At 41.7% G+C, this 18,814-nt stretch overlaps 1 protein-coding gene across 2 annotated transcripts in view; it reads right to left on the bottom strand.

The window, feature by feature from the left end:
- Positions 1 to 18,814, bottom strand: part of LHFPL3 (LHFPL tetraspan subfamily member 3) — a 116,700-nt gene that overhangs the window by 10,667 nt on the left and 87,219 nt on the right. Inside the window, exon 3 of one of the 2 annotated variants that reach the window (XM_073619619.1) lies at positions 18,278 to 18,305. The exons of the other annotated variant lie outside the window; for it this stretch is intronic. Within the exon in view, the coding sequence (XP_073475720.1) occupies positions 18,289 to 18,305 (17 nt within the window). The 3' untranslated portion in view covers positions 18,278 to 18,288. The remainder of the gene's footprint in view (positions 1 to 18,277; positions 18,306 to 18,814) is intronic. 2 annotated transcript variants of the gene reach the window in all.

The following is an 18,814-nucleotide window of genomic DNA, read 5'->3' as shown; positions in this document are numbered from 1 at the left end:
AGGTCTTTCAACTCTTTCCTACTCTATATAAAGCTAATTAAAAAGTTTTGACAAATCAGCCAGCCGGCTTGTACGGACACCCGTCCTTCGAACACAGCACGCGAGACGTCAGCACGTCAGCTCCTCCCGACGCGTTTCGTCACACAATGACGTCGTCTGGGGAGGAGCTGACGTCTCGCGTGCTGTGTTCGAAGGACGGGTGTCCATACAAGCCGGCCGGCTGATTTGTTTTTACTGCTCTAACACATTGTAAGTGGCTTTCTTTTATTTAAATAAATGATGCATAAACAGTATTATGCTATGGTGATCCCTTTTTGTTCTGGGAACATCTGAACATCACCGTATTCCATCCTGTCATGGTCTTTGGCTGATGAGTTTGGCGATCCCCATGCTGACCTCCTAGAAGGGTTTTTCCTGGAGATTTCCTGTGGCCCCTTAACTGGATAAAGGCCCTGGCCAGGTATAGGTCGCAAGCGTGTATAGCTTGCCATCTGGTAAGCGAGCATTTTTTATCACTGGTGGTGCGGTGGAGGACGAAATTCACTATTTTGGACTGTATTGCAATCTTTTGGTTGATTTTTGCAGCACTATTTATTCACAGTCATGGACGTTTCACATTGTTTTTTACACTATTGATTTTAATATTATTGGTGTATGTTATTTAGTTTATTTAGCGCTGCTACTTATTATCTATCTATATAAAAATATATAAAGCATCTCCACATAGTGTAAAACCGCAAACAACAAATTTTATTTAAAAAGTACAGAACACAAAATATGAAGACACAGCGCTTAACAATTTGTCCAGCATGAGTATAGTCATAGAGAACATGTGGTACGCAATGGCCTGGATGGGAAGCGTTTTGTCTACATAGACATCATCTGGGATAAGGGTCCCCACTAGTCATTGCGTACAAATAGATACATTGCCCAAAGGAAATTCATGTAGACATTACCAAGATTAATTAATGTCCTAGCGTCCCGTATGGCCAGGCCGGTATCCAATCTAAGATGGCCCCGGGCGTGCGCCTCAAGCCTCGTTTCCGTTTGAATTGTGGAAACTGCACATGCGCCGCTCTAATAGTAACGGAATACAACTCCCGCTGTTTCCTAGCAATGTGTGTGCTCTGAAGTTAACACACATAACCACGTGACCGGTCTCGCAAGATGCTTTCCTGAATCCGTGTTGGGTACTGCGCATACGTAACTCAAAGATTACATAGTAACATCGGTGCCCTGTCGCTCCACAAAGGAAAACAAATTAAGCTGGGCAGAGTCCATGTAAATGCAAAGCCAAGCCCCAAACAAAATCACTTAGAACTCATAAACCATCAAAAAAATGTTTGGGCATGCCGGTCTCACAGTAAAGTTATTAGTGCCATGAAAAACATATTTAGAAAAAACCTGATGAGTATATACTGTATGTGTATATATATATATATATATATATATATATATATATATATATATAAATGTAATAAAAATGTTGATGATGAAAACTAATAATGATAATTAAAAAAGGGTTATAATAAAAAGTGGTTTAAAAAAAAATTGGAGATGTCTTGTGTAATTATATATTGCATATGAAAATTCCCCCAGTCTCCCATTTGAATACATAACCCACCCGAAAACTGAAGACTCGTAAGAACATGAATATCCAGTAAACAATATCAAGCAAAAGTCAGAGTCAATAATAAATATAAATTTTGATACAGTAAAGAACAATTTATGACGTATTAATAAAGGCGTTAATGTCCCACTTCACATAGTAGGACATCAACATAAATCCAGAAAGTTTCCAACGCAGAGACCCCCCTTTTATTAGAGCTACCTCTCTATGGGGGCACATACTTATCTACTGTGGGGACGGAAAGTAATCAGACCCCCTTAAATTTTTCACTCTTTTTTATATTGCAGCCATCTGCTAAAATCATTTAAGTTCATTTTTTTTCCTCATTAATGTACACACAGCACCCCATATTGACAGAAAAACACAGAATTGTTGACATTTTTGCAGATGTATTAAAAAAGAAAAACTGAAATATCACATGGTCCTAAGTATTCAGACCCTTTGCTGTGGCACTCATATATTTAACTCAGGTGCTATCCATTTCTTCTGATAATCCTTGAGAAGATTCTACACCTCCATTTGAGTCCAGCTGTGTTTGATTATACTGATTGGACTTGATTAGGAAAGCCACACACCTGTCTATATAACACCTTACAGCTCACAGTGCATGTCAGAGCAAATGAGAATCATGAGGTCAAAGGAACTGCCTGAAGAGCTCAGAGACAGAATTGTGGCAAGGCACAGATCTGGCCAAGGTTACAAAAAAATTGCTGCACTTAAGGTTCATAAGAGCACAGTGGCCTCCATAATCCTTAAATGGAAGACGTTTGGGACAACCAGAACCCTTCCTAGAGCTGGCCGTCTGGCCAAACTGAGCTATCAGGGGGGGAAGAGCCTTGGTGAGAGAGGTAAAGAAGAACCCAAAGATCACTGTGGCTGAGCTCCAGAGATGCAGTCGGGAGATGGGAGGAAGTTGTAGAAAGTCAACCATCACTGCAGCCCTCCACCAGTCTGGGCTTTTTGGCAGAGTGGCCCAACGGAAGCCTCTCCTCAGTGCAAGACACATGAAAGCCCTATGGAGTTTGCTAAAAAACACCTCAAGGACTCCAAGAGGGTGAGAAATAAGATTCCCTGGTCTGATGAGACCAAGATAGAACTTTTTGGCCCTAATTCTAAGGGGTATGTGTGGAGAAAACCAGGCACTGCTCATCACCTGTCCAATACAGTCCCAACAGTGAAGCATGGTGGTGACAGCATCATGTGGTGGGGTGTTTTTCAGCTGCAGGGACAGGAAGACTGGTTGCAATCGAGGGAAAGATGAATGCGGCCAAGTACAGGGATATCCTGGACGAAAACCTTCTCCAGAGTGCTCAGGACCTCAGACTGGGCCGAAGGTTTACCTTCCAACAAGACAATGACCCTAAGCACACAGCTAAAATTACGAAGGAGTGGCTTCACAACAACTCCGTGACTGTTCTTGAATGGCCCAGCCGGAGCCCTCACTTAAACCCAATTGAGCATCTCTGGAGAGACCTAAAATGGCTGTCCACCAACGTTTACCATCCAACCTGACAGAACTGAAGAGGTTCTGCAAGTAGGAACGGCAGAGGATCCCCAAATCCAGGTGTGAAAAACTTGTTGCATCTTTCCCAAAAAGACTCATGGCTGTATTAGATCAAAAGGGTGCTTCTACTAAATACTGAGCAAAGGGTCTGAATACTTAGGACCATGTGATATTTCAGTTTTTCTTTTTTAATAAATCTGCAAAAATGTCAACAATTCTGTGTTTTTTTTGTCAATATGGGGTATTGTGTGTACATTCATGAGGAAAAAATGAACTTAAATGATTTTAGCAAATGGCTGCAATATAACAAAGAGTTAAAAATTTAAGGGGGTCTGAATACTTTCCGTCCCCACTGTATAATGAGAAATTGTGCGCCTTTAAGGTCTCTGTTGTGATAGCGTAAATAGTGTTTAGGAACACGATGATTGGTTAGGCCCTTTGTAATGTTTGCAATCGGTTCATTCACTCTATGGAAAAGGGTCGGATGGCCCTCCCCACATACTGTTTCCTGCATGGGCAGGTCAATCAATATACAATATTTTTGGTAGCACAGGTGTACGGTCAGTAACTGTAGATTTGAACACATCAGTCTTTTTTCTGCCACAAGAATTATGGTAGCATACATTACAGATTCTACAGGGGTAGAAGGTAACACACCATGGAAGAAAGAAGTTCTCACAGGGGGATCAATGACATTGGGAGCAATTCTACTTTGCAGAGAAGGGGCCCCCTAAAGACCACCTTGGCTTTATCTGGCAATAAAGGACCCAATATGTGATCATTTTTAAGAATGTTGCAATGTTTATTGATGGTGTTTTTGTGACTGATCACTGCATAGTGAGTGAGAGAGACAGCAGCAATAATATACTACAGTGACCCTCACTGCTGACACAGAGAGAGAGAGAGAGAGAGAGTGTCAGAAGCTGTAGTAAAGCTGGCCATATACAGGTACTCCTCACTTAACGACCAGGTTCCTCCGCTCCAACGACCAGGTGGTTAAACAAATTGGTCCTTAAATGAGGAGCCACAAGTAATCAATGTTTTAAGCATTCTTAACTACTGTACTGTACAGTATTGTGAAAACAAGGTCTAAACACAAAACTCCAGCTCAATAACGTTGTTTTAATTTGCATAAGTACAGAACACAAATTAAAATTCTGTACTGTACTGTACAATACAATGATGTACAGCGTGTCATTCGGGTGGGGAGAGCTGGTCGTAAGTCATTAAACAGGTAAGGCGTTAAACGAGGAGAATCTGTACTAAGAGAATTTAACGTATTCCTTCAATAATGCTATGCAATGTGAATGGACAAATTCTGCCAATCAGTGCTGGTGGCTGTCAGAATACAGTGGGCGCTGCTGAACAGTGCAGCTGATTGGGCGCAGTTGCTATTCTGCCAAGAATTATCTGTCTGGCTCCCTGGATTTTCTGATTGAAAAATGTTGGGTAGTAAGGTGTTGTCTGAGTAGTGTGTGTGGATCGTTAGTACTTGTGTATTGTGTACCTGTGTATTGTCTTGTCATGTACCTGTGTATTGTCTTGAGTATTAGTGCCAGGAAGCTAGTTGTTAGGTAATTTGGACAGGGTAAAATCCCCAAATCCTCACCAAATTTAATAGGTACGATGCCCGGCGGGTGTGGAGAGGCGACTCTTTGTACATCTTGCCGCATGTATGCGTTCCTTGATCATCCGATCGAGGGCGAATACTGCTGTGCAAAATGTAAGCACATTGTTTCCCTGGAAGCCCAGGTTCTGAATCTGGGGAAGCAACTGTCAGCACTGAGAAGTCCCTCCATACTAAAGGTGAGCCAGGAACGTACACGGCAGGTGCCGGCAGGGGCCAGCACAGAGGCGGGTGGAGACAAAGAGGTGCAGGCACTAGCAAAGAGTAGATGGGTGACAGTCAGGAGGGGTAGAGGGGGAAGTGCCAGGGAGGCCGATCCAGGACTGGAGCATCCCAATAAGTACGCTCCATTGAGTGACATTGGTGTAACCAGTCAGGGACCAGCACTGCTGGAGATGAGGGACTCTCCTAGCTGCCAGGGGAAGAACTCCTCCAGTGAGAGTGGGGGGGCAGCAAAGGGAAAGGAAAGACAGATTCTGGTGGTAGGGGACTCAATTCTTAGAAGGACAGAGAGGGCAATCTGTAACCAAGACCTGAAGCGCCGAACAGTATGTTGTCTACCGGGCGCTCGGGTTCGGCACATCACGGATCTTGTGGACAGATTACTGGGAGGGGCTGGGGAAGTCCCGGCTGTCATGGTGCACGTTGGCACCAATGACAAAGTCAGAGGCAGATGGAGTGTCCTAAAGAACGATTTTAGGGACTTAGGAGCTAAATTGAGGAAAAGGACCTCCAAGGTAGTGTTCTCAGGAATACTACCGGTACATCGAGCCACACCAGAGAGGCAGAGGGAGATTAGGGAAGTAAACAAGTGGCTGAAGAGCTGGTGTAGTAAGGAGGGGTTTGGGTTCCTGGAGGACTGGGCCGACTTCTCAGTCGGTAACCAGTACTATAGAAGGGACGGACTGCACCTAAATGAGGAGGGTGCAGATCTGCTGGGAATGAAGATGGCCAAAAAGTTAGAGGGGTTTTTAAACTAGGCGATGGGGGGGAGGGTCCAGAGACAGTGATAGCCAGCGCGGAAGATATTCCAGAGGGTAGTATTGGGGGCATTAGTGGTAGGTTAACCAAAGCACAAAAACACAAAGTGAGTATAGTAGCAAGTCCAAGTTGCAATCTTGAAACACCCAATACGAGGACAATATGCGACCGGTCTAAACTATGTGGCATGTTCACCAATGCCAGGAGCCTGGCGGACAAGATGGGTGAACTAGAGATACTGTTGTACAAGGAGGATTTGGATTTTGTGGGAATTTCAGAGACCTGGTTCAACAGCTCTCATGATTGGTTGGCAAACATTCAAGGGTATACCCTATACCGCAAGGACAGAGAGGGTAAAAAAGGGGGAGGGGTATGCCTATATATCAAGAATAATGTACAAGTGAATGTGAGAGATGACATCACTGAGGGGGCTAGGGAGGAGGTGGAATCTTTATGGGTAGAGCTCCAAAGGGATGAAGCTAAGGGGAAAATAATACTGGGAGTATGCTATAGGCCCCCTAACCTGAGGGAGGAAGTGGAGACAGATCTCCTATCACAAATTGGATTAGCAGCAAGGATGGGAAGTGTTATCATAATGGGGGATTTTAATTATCCAGACATAGACTGGGCGGAGGGAACCGCGCATTCATTTAAGGCTCGCCAGTTCCTTAGTGTCTTGCAGGACAATTTTATGGGTCAGATGGTAGACGCACCAACTAGAAATAAAACATTACTAGATCTACTGATTACCAACAATACAGACCTGATAACAGATGTGGAAATACGGGGCAATTTAGGTAACAGCGATCACAGGTCAATTAGTTTCAGTATAAATCACACAAATAGGAGACATGAAGGGAACACAAAGACACTGAATTTCAAAAGAGCCAACTTCCCTAAACTACAAACCTTGCTAAAAGGCATAAATTGGGATAAAATATTAGGAACAAAGAATACGGAGGAGAGATGGGTTTGCTTTAAGAGCATATTAAATAAGGGCATTAGCCAATGTATCCCATTGGGTAATAAATTTAAAAGAGCGAACAAACATCCTGGATGGCTTAACTCCAATGTAAAAATGCATATAAAAGCAAAGGAGAAGGCCTTCAAAAAATACAAGGTTGAGGGATCATCCACAGCATTCAGAATTTATAAAGAATGCAATAAGAATTGTAAGGGTGCAATTAGGTTGGCTAAGATAGAACATGAAAGACACATAGCGGAGGAGAGCAAAAAAAATCCCAAGAAATTCTTTAAGTATGTAAACAGTAAAAAAGGGAAGACAGACCATATTGGCCCCATAAAGAATGAGGAAGGACATCTGGTTACAAAGGATGGGGAGATGGCAAAGGTATTGAATTTATTCTTCTCCTCAGTCTTCACGAGTGAATCGGGGGGCTTCAGTAACCAAAACTGCAGTGTTTATCCTCATGACACAAAACAGGAAGCACCTACATGGTTAACAGAGGACGGAATTAAAATTAGACTTGAGAAACTTAACATTAATAAATCACCGGGACCAGATGGCTTGCATCCGAGGGTACTTAGGGAACTCAGTCAGGTGATTGCCAGACCGTTGTTCCTAATTTTTACAGACAGTCTATTGACTGGAATGGTACCAGCTGATTGGAGAAAAGCCAATGTAGCACCAATATTTAAAAAGGGCCCAAAAAACATCTCTGGGAATTACAGACCAGTTAGCCTAACATCAATAGTATGTAAACTCTTGGAGGGGATGATAAGGGACTATATACAAGATTTTAGTAATAAGAATGATATCATTAGCAGTAATCAGCATGGATTCATGAAGAATCGTTCTTGCCAAACCAATCTATTAACCTTCTATGAGGAGGTGAGTTGCCATCTAGATAAAGGAAGGCCCGTAGACGTGGTGTATCTGGATTTTGCAAAAGCATTTGACACAGTTCTCCATAAACGTTTACTGTACAAAATAAGGTGCGTTGGCATGGACCATAGGGTGAGTACATGGATTGAAAACTGGCTACAAGGGCGTGTTCAGAGGGTGGTGATAAATGGGGAGTACTCAGAATGGTCAGGGGTGGGTAGTGGGGTTCCCCAGGGTTCTGTGCTGGGACCAATCCTATTTAATTTGTTCATAAACGACCTGGAGGATGGGATAAACAGTTCAATCTCTGTATTTGCAGACGATACTAAGCTAAGCAGGGCAATAACTTCTCCGCAGGATGTGGAAATCTTGCAAAAAGACCTGAACAAATTAATGGCGTGGGCGACTACATGGCAAATGAGGTTCAATGTAGAAAAATGTAAAATAATGCATTTGGGTGGCAAAAATATGAATGCAATCTATACACTGGGGGGAGAACCTCTGGGGGAATCTAGGATGGAAAAGGACCTGGGGGTCCTAGTGGATGATAGGCTCAGCAATGGCATGCAATGCCAAGCTGCTGCTAATAAAGCAAACAGAATATTGGCATGCATTAAAAGGGGGATCAACTGCAGAGATAAAACGATAATTCTCCCGCTCTACAAGACTCTGGTCCGCCCGCACCTGGAGTATGCTGTCCAGTTCTGGGCACCAGTCCTCAGGAGGGACGTACTGGAAATGGAGCGAGTACAAAGAAGGGCAACAAAGCTAATAAAGGGTCTGGAGGATCTTAGTGATGAGGAAAGGTTGCGAGCACTGAACTTATTCTCTCTGGAGAAGAGACGCTTGAGAGGGGATATGATTTCAATTTACAAATACTGTACTGGTGACCCCACAATAGGGATAAAACTTTTTCGCAGAAGAGAGTTTAATAAGACTCGTGGCCACTCATTACAATTAGAAGAAAAGAGGTTTAACCTTAAACTACGTAGAGGGTTCTTTACTGTAAGAGCGGCAAGGATGTGGAATTCCCTTCCACAGGCGGTGGTCTCAGCGGGGAGCATTGATAGCTTCAAGAAACTATTAGATAATCACCTGAATGACCGCAATATACAGGGATATGTAATGTAATACTGACACATAATCACACACATAGGTTGGACTTGATGGACTTGTGTCTTTTTTCAACCTCACCTACTATGTAACTATGTAACTATGTAAGGTGCCAACAAGGCCATCAACTGCTCAAATTGTGTCCGGTTCATCAGAATCCGGACAAAATTTAATCAGTGCATGGCCAACTTTAGGGTCAGCATTATGACTGTTTTTATATACAAGCAATGACAACTCCTAAATATTTAAGAAGTAATGATCTGTCATGTGGTCACATGCTTAAAGTTTAAAGTTGTGGTAAATCCACACTTTTAAGTTGTCAACAGAATGGCATCAGAGTAGAAATCTTTTGAGGCTCCTTGTTCTGGTGACAACTCATGGTACTGTCAATATAACATCATAATCCAGAGCTAATCGTTAAGGATGTTTAGTGATATGATGCACTTTGCAATAACCATCAAATGTAATATTCAATGTAATGTAAGAAGAGGCGTTGCAAACTATTATCTTCTCTTACAACAATTTTGTGTTAGGATTTTGGTTCACTGATAGATTAATTGATAGATGCCACATCTCTCTGTTCTTCTTTTCATTTATGTGAATATGTGCTCAAATCATTCGCCTAAATATTCCTCCTCCATTAATAGAGCTTCAGTCAACAGTTTTCTCTTGCATTGCAACAAAATTAGGGTGTAGAAACATGACATCAGCAGATTTGGATCTGTGTGTGCTCTATTGTAAGGAATTGGGGAAAAACATGTAATGATTTGCATTGACCAGGACTCTGTTCATGTTTTCAGATTTGGGAGAAATGTCGTTTTTTTACTTTTAGTAGAGTTCAATTTGCATTTAAAGAGCAATCCCAGGTAACAAGCAAAAGCATTTACTGAGCTACTAAACTGTCTAGTAAACACTGCGACTGTATTAAAGTTAGAAATGTTTAATTTATAATCCCCTGCAACAAGAATCCAGAGATCAACCACCTCACAAGGCCCGTAGAAGAACAATAGTTGTGTATTTACTGAAGCCTCTGCTGTGTAACTCTCTGTGATTCCTGTATCACTTATCATATTCAAACCTCCAAGGCAGGCTTCAAACTGTTTGGGGCTACACGACACTCTGTATGTTAGAGGCAGAAAGGAACTTGCAGTATATGTTTTAGCACCATAAGTATTCAAGGATCACCAGACACCAAAAAAACTGGATGGCGTGTTGTATTGCAGTATACCTGGATAAAAAAGTACAGTACAGACAGGTAAAACTATAGGTATTTCAAGTGATATTGTTCTTTGACTGGAAAGTACTTTTAAATGCCCATCTCGATGTGCATCTGTAAAACATTCTACTATACAGTAGTTTTCCATGGAAAATCTAGCATGAAGGGAAGAGGTAGGGGTGCAATTTAGACACTACATGCAGTTCAATGAAAGACATTCTGGGCATGATTCACTTCTGGGACCCATGGCTTGCTCCTCTATTGCTCCTGTTGCTGGATGGGTATTTTCCCTTATATGTTCAGTGAACCAAAATCTTGTACTGCGAAATACAGGTTTAGAGACAAGCAGATTTTCCTTATGAGGTACTTTAACGCGGAGCGCCACCCAAAAGGGGAAGTTTTGCTTTAAGCATTCCTCCCCCTCCCCTGCCACATTTGGCATGGCTTTTTTTTTTGTGGGGAGCGGGTACCTAGTTTTGACAGGTACCCGCTCCCACTTCCGCTGGGATCACCTAGGCAAACCAAGCAGAAGTTCTCCTCTCCATCCCTCCATGCAGTCTTCTGGGACATGTCACAGGTCCCAGAAGCCTGCTGGACCATGCGGCAGGCGCATCGTGACTCGCGTATGTGCAGTGCAGTGCTTTGTGAAGTCACAAGCTGTGCATACAGGTGAAATGCCGGCTCCAGGGAGAGGAGAGGGAGAGAATCGAAAGGTCGGGTGACCACATAGCTGGATCCTTGGACAGGTGAGCATGTGTCAGCAGCTACACTTTTTATAGCTGCTGACTTTTAATAAACACATAAACAACTGGAGCTCCTCTTTAAGTTAGTGGATCTGAGATTTGCAAACAAAGAGATGAGTTTAATATGCAAAATGCACTTGCCTCTTAAATTACAGATCCATGTGCTCTAGATTTGCGCGGATGTGGGGATTTCCAAAGGCATATCACCAGTAGCTTTAAAACAACATTTTACAATACCTACTCTCAGATCTGTTCAGTAGGGCGATACATAAACTTGAGAGCCTGCGTTCCATCTCAGCAAGGGATTCACCCCTGCTGATTCAGATCGGAACAGAAATGGATGTCACATCTGCGTCTGTTCTGAATCTGTCCTTTTTTTAACCACATCTTGTGATGGAGGAAAACTGGACCTATGTAATCCCTATGGGCGGTGGGATGTAAACGGATGTGCGTCCATATTGCAAAGCAGATGCAATATTTTTTGAAAACTGCAAAAATGTCTGTACAAAAATGAACTACTCTCCAAGTATGCTAAACAGTTGTTGCGCATTCTTTATTTCTTTGTTAAGAAAATCATTTTATTATCCTGGAAAGAGTCTGTTTTACGTACGTTGGCTTCTTGGCTTAAACTCATTAATGTTTCTCTTCCCTTGTATAGATTTACTTTCAAGCTTAGGAAAAAAAGCAAAACTTTTTGATAAAATCTGGGGCAAGTGGATTTCTAACCCTCTTCTAATCTTGACCTTATGGTTTTATCCTCCTATAATGGCTTAACTGTATCTTTGCACTGGAGTACCCAAACGTTTTGTACCATTATGCTGTGATTTATGTAGTTGTCTTTTTTTTTATTATTCTTTTATGAGACTTGTGAGACACTGCAAAGTTTTTGCTTACTGTATTTTGTGGTTTTCTTTTTTTTTTTCTGGTGTACCTGATTTTGTTTTCTTGTGTACACTATTAAGAAAACTCAATAAAATATATCTTTAAAAAAAATTACTACACAGAAACCATTTCCAAATTCTGTTTTGACATTACAATATTTAAACGGTAAAGGCAAAGCATGGGCTTTCATCATGTTATGTACAGTGCCTTGAAAAAGTATTCATACACCTTTGAAATTTTCCACATTTTGTCATGTTACAACCAAAGATGTAAATGTATTTTATTGGGATTTTATGTGATAGACCAACACAAAGTGGCACATAATTATGAAGTGGAAGGAAAATGATTTTACAATTTTTTACAAATAACTATCTGAATAGTGTGGCATGCATTTGTATTCAGCCCCCCCAGAGTCAATGCTTTGTAGAACCACCTTTCGCCACATTTTACTTACAGCTGGGTATGTCTCTACCAGTTTTGCACATCTAAATTTTTGCCCATTCTTCTTTGCAAAATAGCTCAAGCTCTGTCAGATTGGATGGAGAGCGTCTGAACAGCAATTTTCAAATCTTGCCACAGATTTTCAATTGGATTTAGGTCTGAACTTTGACTAGGCCATTCTAGCACATTAATATGCTTTGAACTAAACCATTCTATTGTAGCCCTGGCTGTATGTTTAGGGTCGTTGTCCGGATGGAAGGTGTACCTCCGTCCCAGCCTCAAGTCTTTTGCAGACTTTAATGCCGCGTACACACGATCGCACATTCCGACAACAAAATCCATGTTTTTTTTCCAATGGATGTTGGTCTAAACTTGTCTTGCATAAACACGGTCACACAAATCTTGTCGGAAATTCTGAACGTTAAGAACGCGGTGATGTACAACACGTATGACGAGCCGAAAAAAATGAAGTTCAATAGCCAGTGCGGCTCTTCTGTTTGATTTCGAGAATGCGTGGAACTTTGTGCGTCTGAATTGTGTACACACGATCGGAATTTACGACAACGGATTTTGTTGTCAGAAAATTTGAGATCCAGATCCCAAATTTTGTTTGTCGGAGATTCAAACGGAAAATGTCCGATAGAGCCTACACACGGTCGGAATTTCTGACAACAAGCTCCCATCGAACATTTCCCGTCAGAAAATCCGACCGTGTGTATGCGGCATAACAGGTTTTCTTCTAAGATTGCCCTGGATTTGGCTCCCTCCATCTTCCCATCAACTCTGACCTGCTTCCCTGTCCCTGCTGAAGAAAGCGTCCCCACATGATGCTGCCACCACCATGTTTCACGGTGGGGATGGTGTTCAGGGTGATGTGCCGTGTTAGTTTTCCATCACACATAGCGTTTTTCTTTTAGGCCAAAAAAGTAAAATTTTGGTCTCATCTGACCAGAGCACCTTCTTCCACATGTTTGCTGTGTCCCCCATATTTCTTTTCGCTAACTGCAAACGGGACTTCTTATGGATTTTTTTTCAACAGTGGCTTTCTTTTTGCCACTCTTCCATAAAGGCCAAATTTGTGGAGTGCACAACTAATAGTTGTCCTGTGGACAGATTCTCCCACCTGAGCTGTGGATCTCTGCAGCTCCTCCAGAGTTACCATGAGTCTCTTGGCTGCTTCTCTGATTAATGCTCTCCTTGCCCATCCGTTTAGGTGGACGGTAATGTCTTTGTAGGTTTGCAGTTGTGTCATACTTTTTCCATTTTCGGATGATGGATTGAACAGTGCTCTGTGAGATGTTCAAAGCTTGGGATGTTTTCTTATAACCTAACCCTGCTTTAAACTTCTCCACAACTTTATCCCTGACCTGTCTGGTGTGTTCCTTGGCCTTCACGATGCTGTTTGTTCCATAAGGTCCTCTAACAAACCTCTGGGGGTTGCACAGAACAGCTGTATTTATACTGATATTAAATTACACACAGGTGGACTCTGTTTACTAATTAGGTGACTTCTGAAGGCAATTGGTTCCACTAGATTTTAGTTAGGGGTATCAGAGTAAAGGGGGCTGAATACAAATGCACACCACACTTTTCATTTATTTGTAAAAATGTTGAAAACCATTTATAATTTTCCCTCCACTTCACAATTATGTGCCACTTTGTGTTGGTCTATCACACTAAACCCCAATAAAATACATTTACTTTTTTAGTTGTAACATGACAAAATTTGGAAAATGTCAAGGGGTATGAATACTTTTTCAAGGCACTGTAATTAATCTTTTTTACTGTATATATACGTGCAATATCAAAATGCAAAGGCATGAATCTATCTTTAAAGATTTTACATTTTTGCTTGCTGCTAAAACTAAAAGCAATTAATAGCCCACTTCTGAAAATGTGTGAACTGGCCACCATGCCAACCATCAGATTTTAATATTTATTGGGTCAGTCACCAGAAAAAAAGTCAGAATTCGTAACCTACATACAGTATGTTTTTTTGGGGTCCATGTTCATGACAGGTTCCCTTTAAGCAAAGATCTATGTAGGAGTTGACAAGCTGACAGTGGCAACTGATGCAAGATTACATTATTCTATTGTAAATCTTTTAAATGCCACATATTGGTGGTACACAAAGATATCACAAAAATGCAGCTGTGATGCAAAATAAGGGTTTTGATCAAATCTGGGAAATATGCCTTAAAAATTAGGCTAGAAGGCAATGCCTACAAGTATGGATTAAAGCAATATTAAACCTAAAAACAAAGATTGAATATACTGCAGCTTAGCCAACCTAAAATGTGGTGGCTGCATTTGTTTTCTTTTTTCTTTTTAGGCTTCCTGTTATAGTACATCTCTACTCTATTGGAGAAGCAACAAAAGGCACCTTTGGACAGCAACCTTGTCAGATCTTTGAAAAGGTTAGTGTTAGAGGCACTAACAGATTTAGCTAACTTGAGCAGCTACAGCAACAGTTTTTTTTCTGGAAAAAGGGTTTTACATAAATAAATAAAAGCTGTCCAATGAAAAAACCCCTAACAGTGTTAAATGTTTTGTCACATTCCTCTAACTGCCACTTTTGCTGGACAGCATGGTCAGTTAAAGAAAGATGAAAATTAACAGACTTAGTGACTGGATCACCAGATACAAATAGAGGAAAAAAATAGCCTAAAAATAATGCAGATATCACATCTAAAAACTGATAAGCTGCAAAATTTTACATTTTTGTTTTTGGGTTTAATACCAATTAAATATACAGTATCTCACAAAAGTGAGTACACCCCTCACATTTTTGTAAATATTTTATTATATCTTTTCATGTGACAACACTGAAGAAATCACACTTTGCTACAATGTAAAGTAGTGAGTGTAAAGCTTGTATAACAGTGTAAATTTGCTGTCCTCTCAAAATAACTCAAAATACAGCCATTAATGTCTAAACCGCTGGCAACAAAATTGAGTACAACCCTAAGTCAAAATGTACAAATTGGGTCCAAAGTGTCAATATTTTGTGTGGCCACCATTAACCATTATTTTCCAGCACTGCCTTAACCCTCTTGGGCATGGAGTTCACCAGAGCTTCACAGGTTGCCACTGGAGCCTCTTCCACTCCTCCAGGACGACATCACGGAACTGGTGGATGTTAGAGACCTTGCGCTCCTCCACCTTCTGTTTGAGGATGCCCCACAGATGCTCAATAGGGTTTAGGTCTGGAGACATGCTTGGCCAGTCCACCACCTTTACCCTCAGCTTCTTTAGCAAGACAGTGGTCGTCTTGGAGGTGTGTTTGGGGTGGTTATTTTGGAATACTGCCCTGTGGCCCAGTCTCCAGGGAGGGGAGGGGTTAATGCTCTGCTTCAGTATGTCACAGTACATGTTGGCATTCATGGTTCCCTCAATGAACTGTAGCTCCCCAGTGCCGGCAGCACTCATACAGCCCCAGACCATGACACTCCCACCACCATGCTTGACTGTAGGCAAGACACACTTGTCTTTGTACTCCTCACCTTGTTGCCACCACACACACTTGACACCATCTGAACCAAATATGTTTATCTTGGTCTCATCGGACCACAGGACATGGTTCCAGTAATCCATGTTCTTAGTCTGCTTGTCTTCAGCAAATTGTTTGCGGGCTTTCTTGTGCATCATCTTTAGAGGACAACAGCCTGCATGGCTGACCAATTTGATGCAGTGTGCGGCGTATGGTCTGAGCACTAACAGGCTGACCTCTGCCGCAATAATGGCAGCACTCATACGTCTATTTCCCAAAGATAACCTCTGGATACGACGCTGGGCACGTGGACTCAACTTCTTTGGTGGACCATGGCGAGACCTTTTCTGAGTGGAACCTGTCCTGTTAAATCGCTTTATGGTCTTGGCCACTGTGCTGCAGCTGAGTTTCAGGGTCTTGGCAATCTTCTTATAGCCTAGGCCATCTTTATGTAGAGCAACAATTCTTTTTTTCAGATCCTCAGAGAGTTATTTGCCATGAGGTGCAATGTTGAACTTCCAGTGACCAGTATGAGAGAGTGAGAGCGATAACACCACATTTAACACACCTGCTCCTAATTCACACCTGAGACCTTGTAACACTAACGAGTCACATGACACCTGGGAGGGAAAATGGCTAAGTGGGCCCAATGTGGACTTTTTCACTTAGGGGTGTACTCACTTTTGTTGCCAGCGTTTTAGACATTAATGGCTGTGTGTTGAGTAATTTTGAGGGGACAGCAAATTTACACTGTTATACAAGCTGTACACTCACTACTTTACATTGTAGCAAAGTGTAATTTCTTCAGTGCTGTCACATGAAAAGATAGAAGAAAATATTTACAAAAATGTGAGGGGTGTACTCACTTTTGTGAGATACTGTATATGTAAGTAAAACAATCATATTTTATAGTAAACCTGTGCCCAGACTATGCACACTAAAGTATTTTTTTTTTTGGAACAAGCAGTAAACAGATTTTAACACAAGCCCTCATTCATCTGTACCTACTGTCATTGTAGAGAAAATAAAGGAGTTCTATCAACACTTTAACTTTATAACATCAGCATTGTAATAGCAATACAAACAATAGTTATTCTTGTCAATCAAATATAAGCTATATAATATTACTTGAAAAATCCCCTTCCATGTTGTGAGTGCTGCCTGTTTTCCTCTGCCGTTTACTTTCCATTTCTAAGGACTATCTAGCCCATGGTACCTTGCTACTTTCAAGTGGTCATTTCTAGCCTAACTCCGCCTCCTCTCAGCACCTCTGTAGTTCAGAAGGCAGGCTTTGTGAAATGTGACACCGCATTGCGATTGCATTCACAAATACAACATGCGGGATCAATTTAGATTAAAGCGTCATGTAACTTGAGTTTAGGAGCTTTAGGCGTTTTTTTTTGTCAAAGCTCCTAAACTCAACTCCATAAAAGCCTATGTGTCCATGTACACAGGCTTTTAGCAGAGTTTAGGTGAGCTTCAACCTCCCTCTCCTGAATGTGGAAGAATCACATTCAGGATAGGAATGCTTTAACAGCCGGCCGTGGGAAAAGGCAAATTGCTGCAAAATCGCTGTAAAAACGTGGTTTGTGTATTGGAAAATCTTGCATTTTCCTGTGGACGCCGTCAGGGTAGGCTAGTGTACATGTAGCCTAAGAGGAGTAGGCTGGAATTAAATGAAATGCAATGTAAAAATGATTATATGATTCTTAATTTTGACTACAGAAATATTTTCAATTTTAAAGTTCACAACAGAGGCACTAACATTTTTTGCTATGAGAGCAGCCTTCCATCCTTCTAATGCAGACCTGGGAAAATGATGGCCCCATGGCCACATCTGGCCCTTTGGCTGTCCCTATTCGGTCTTTGATGCCTTCACTCTCAGCATGCCTCTCTGAAGCTGGGTTCACACATGTTGTGGCCGTGGGTCACAGCAGGGGGTCTGGTGCATCCCTGTTCACCGATTCAGGTGTGAATCTGGTCCGAATTTTTGCCTGAATTTGCAACTGAATCGGAACCAAAGACGCACAGGACCCTTTCTGAATGCGGACCACGGCCGCCCCAGAGGTGTGTGAACCTGGCCTGAGCATGTCAGCTTTTTCACTCCTTCCAAATCATAGTGCTTTTCAAAGGGCATTTGACAGGCGGTAACGAGGCGTTATATCGCCCCCGCAGCCCTATTGAACTCAATGGATGAGCTTGACAAGCCGTGCCATGTGTAAAACTCTGCAGTCCAAGTATAAAATTCCTGGGCCGCAGCATGTAAACAGCTCCGCCTGGTTGTTATTTTACAGTTCTTGCGGGTGGCCATGGGTTGGCCCTCCATAACAGTCCCAGTTTCTCATGTGGCCCCATGAGAAAATGAATTGCCCACCCCTACTCTAATGTAAGCACACAACAGGTATTACCAACCTGTTAAAAACCGTCTTTTTTATTGTGATCTTTCAGGACCCTTGAGCATGGATTGCTTTACAATACAAGCAGCTAGAGTAGTGGGCAAGGACCTGTTTTAAAGCTATTTTACTGCTTGTTAAGAACATGTAAATACAGATAATTTATTGTCCTTAGTCTGGGTATATGAGCAATTTAGATATCACCAAACTAATAAAAAGTCTTGCTTGAGGTTAGACTAGATAACAGGAACTGCAACATAACATAAAACATACATAATGCCTAATATTACAAATCACAGTTTGTCCACAAGAAGCCATGCAAATATAAAGGCAGAAGCACGTATAAACATTTCACAATTTGTCCATCTAAGTGCCATGCTCGTATATTAATCAGCCTTAAGCTGTACATACCTCTTAATGCCTTAGGCATTGCCATCATCTGTAGAGAAGGGAAAATATGCTGTTAGGGTTTAACTTAGCTGGGCAAAGAAATTTAAGAGATGGGAATTCATACATATATCATATGAGCACAAACTGACAAACAGCCAGCTGCAAATGCCCAGATATAAGCTTTCTTGTTGAGAGGTTTTCCACAGTTCTTTATGACACCACATATGAATCACATCTAAAAATACTACCCATCAGTGTCAAGGACACTGTTTACACCACTAGCCTCAGCATTGCTTACTGTGGTTTCAGGTCCTAGACCGGAGAAATTGATAGAAGAAATACTCTGATGCATGTCTTTCTGCTGAATCCAAAAAAGTTCTATTTGTTGTATTTGTAGAATAGGACTTCAGGGTTTTATTTAATGATAAACCTCATATTACGATTGTATATAGTTTACCACATGTCCTTCCAACATGTGTGCACCTGCAGACGCCTGCTTTTTGGTGGGGTCCTTTTAACAAGAGAGTTCCAATGCTAAGCCAAGTCCCCTAAAGCCTT

This window comes from Aquarana catesbeiana, linkage group LG03 (assembly GCF_042186555.1).
Source record: "Aquarana catesbeiana isolate 2022-GZ linkage group LG03, ASM4218655v1, whole genome shotgun sequence".
Taxonomy (NCBI): Eukaryota; Metazoa; Chordata; class Amphibia; order Anura; family Ranidae; genus Aquarana; species Aquarana catesbeiana.
Note: the sequence above shows the minus strand (reverse complement) of the source record. Positions and strands in the feature narration are given on the sequence as shown.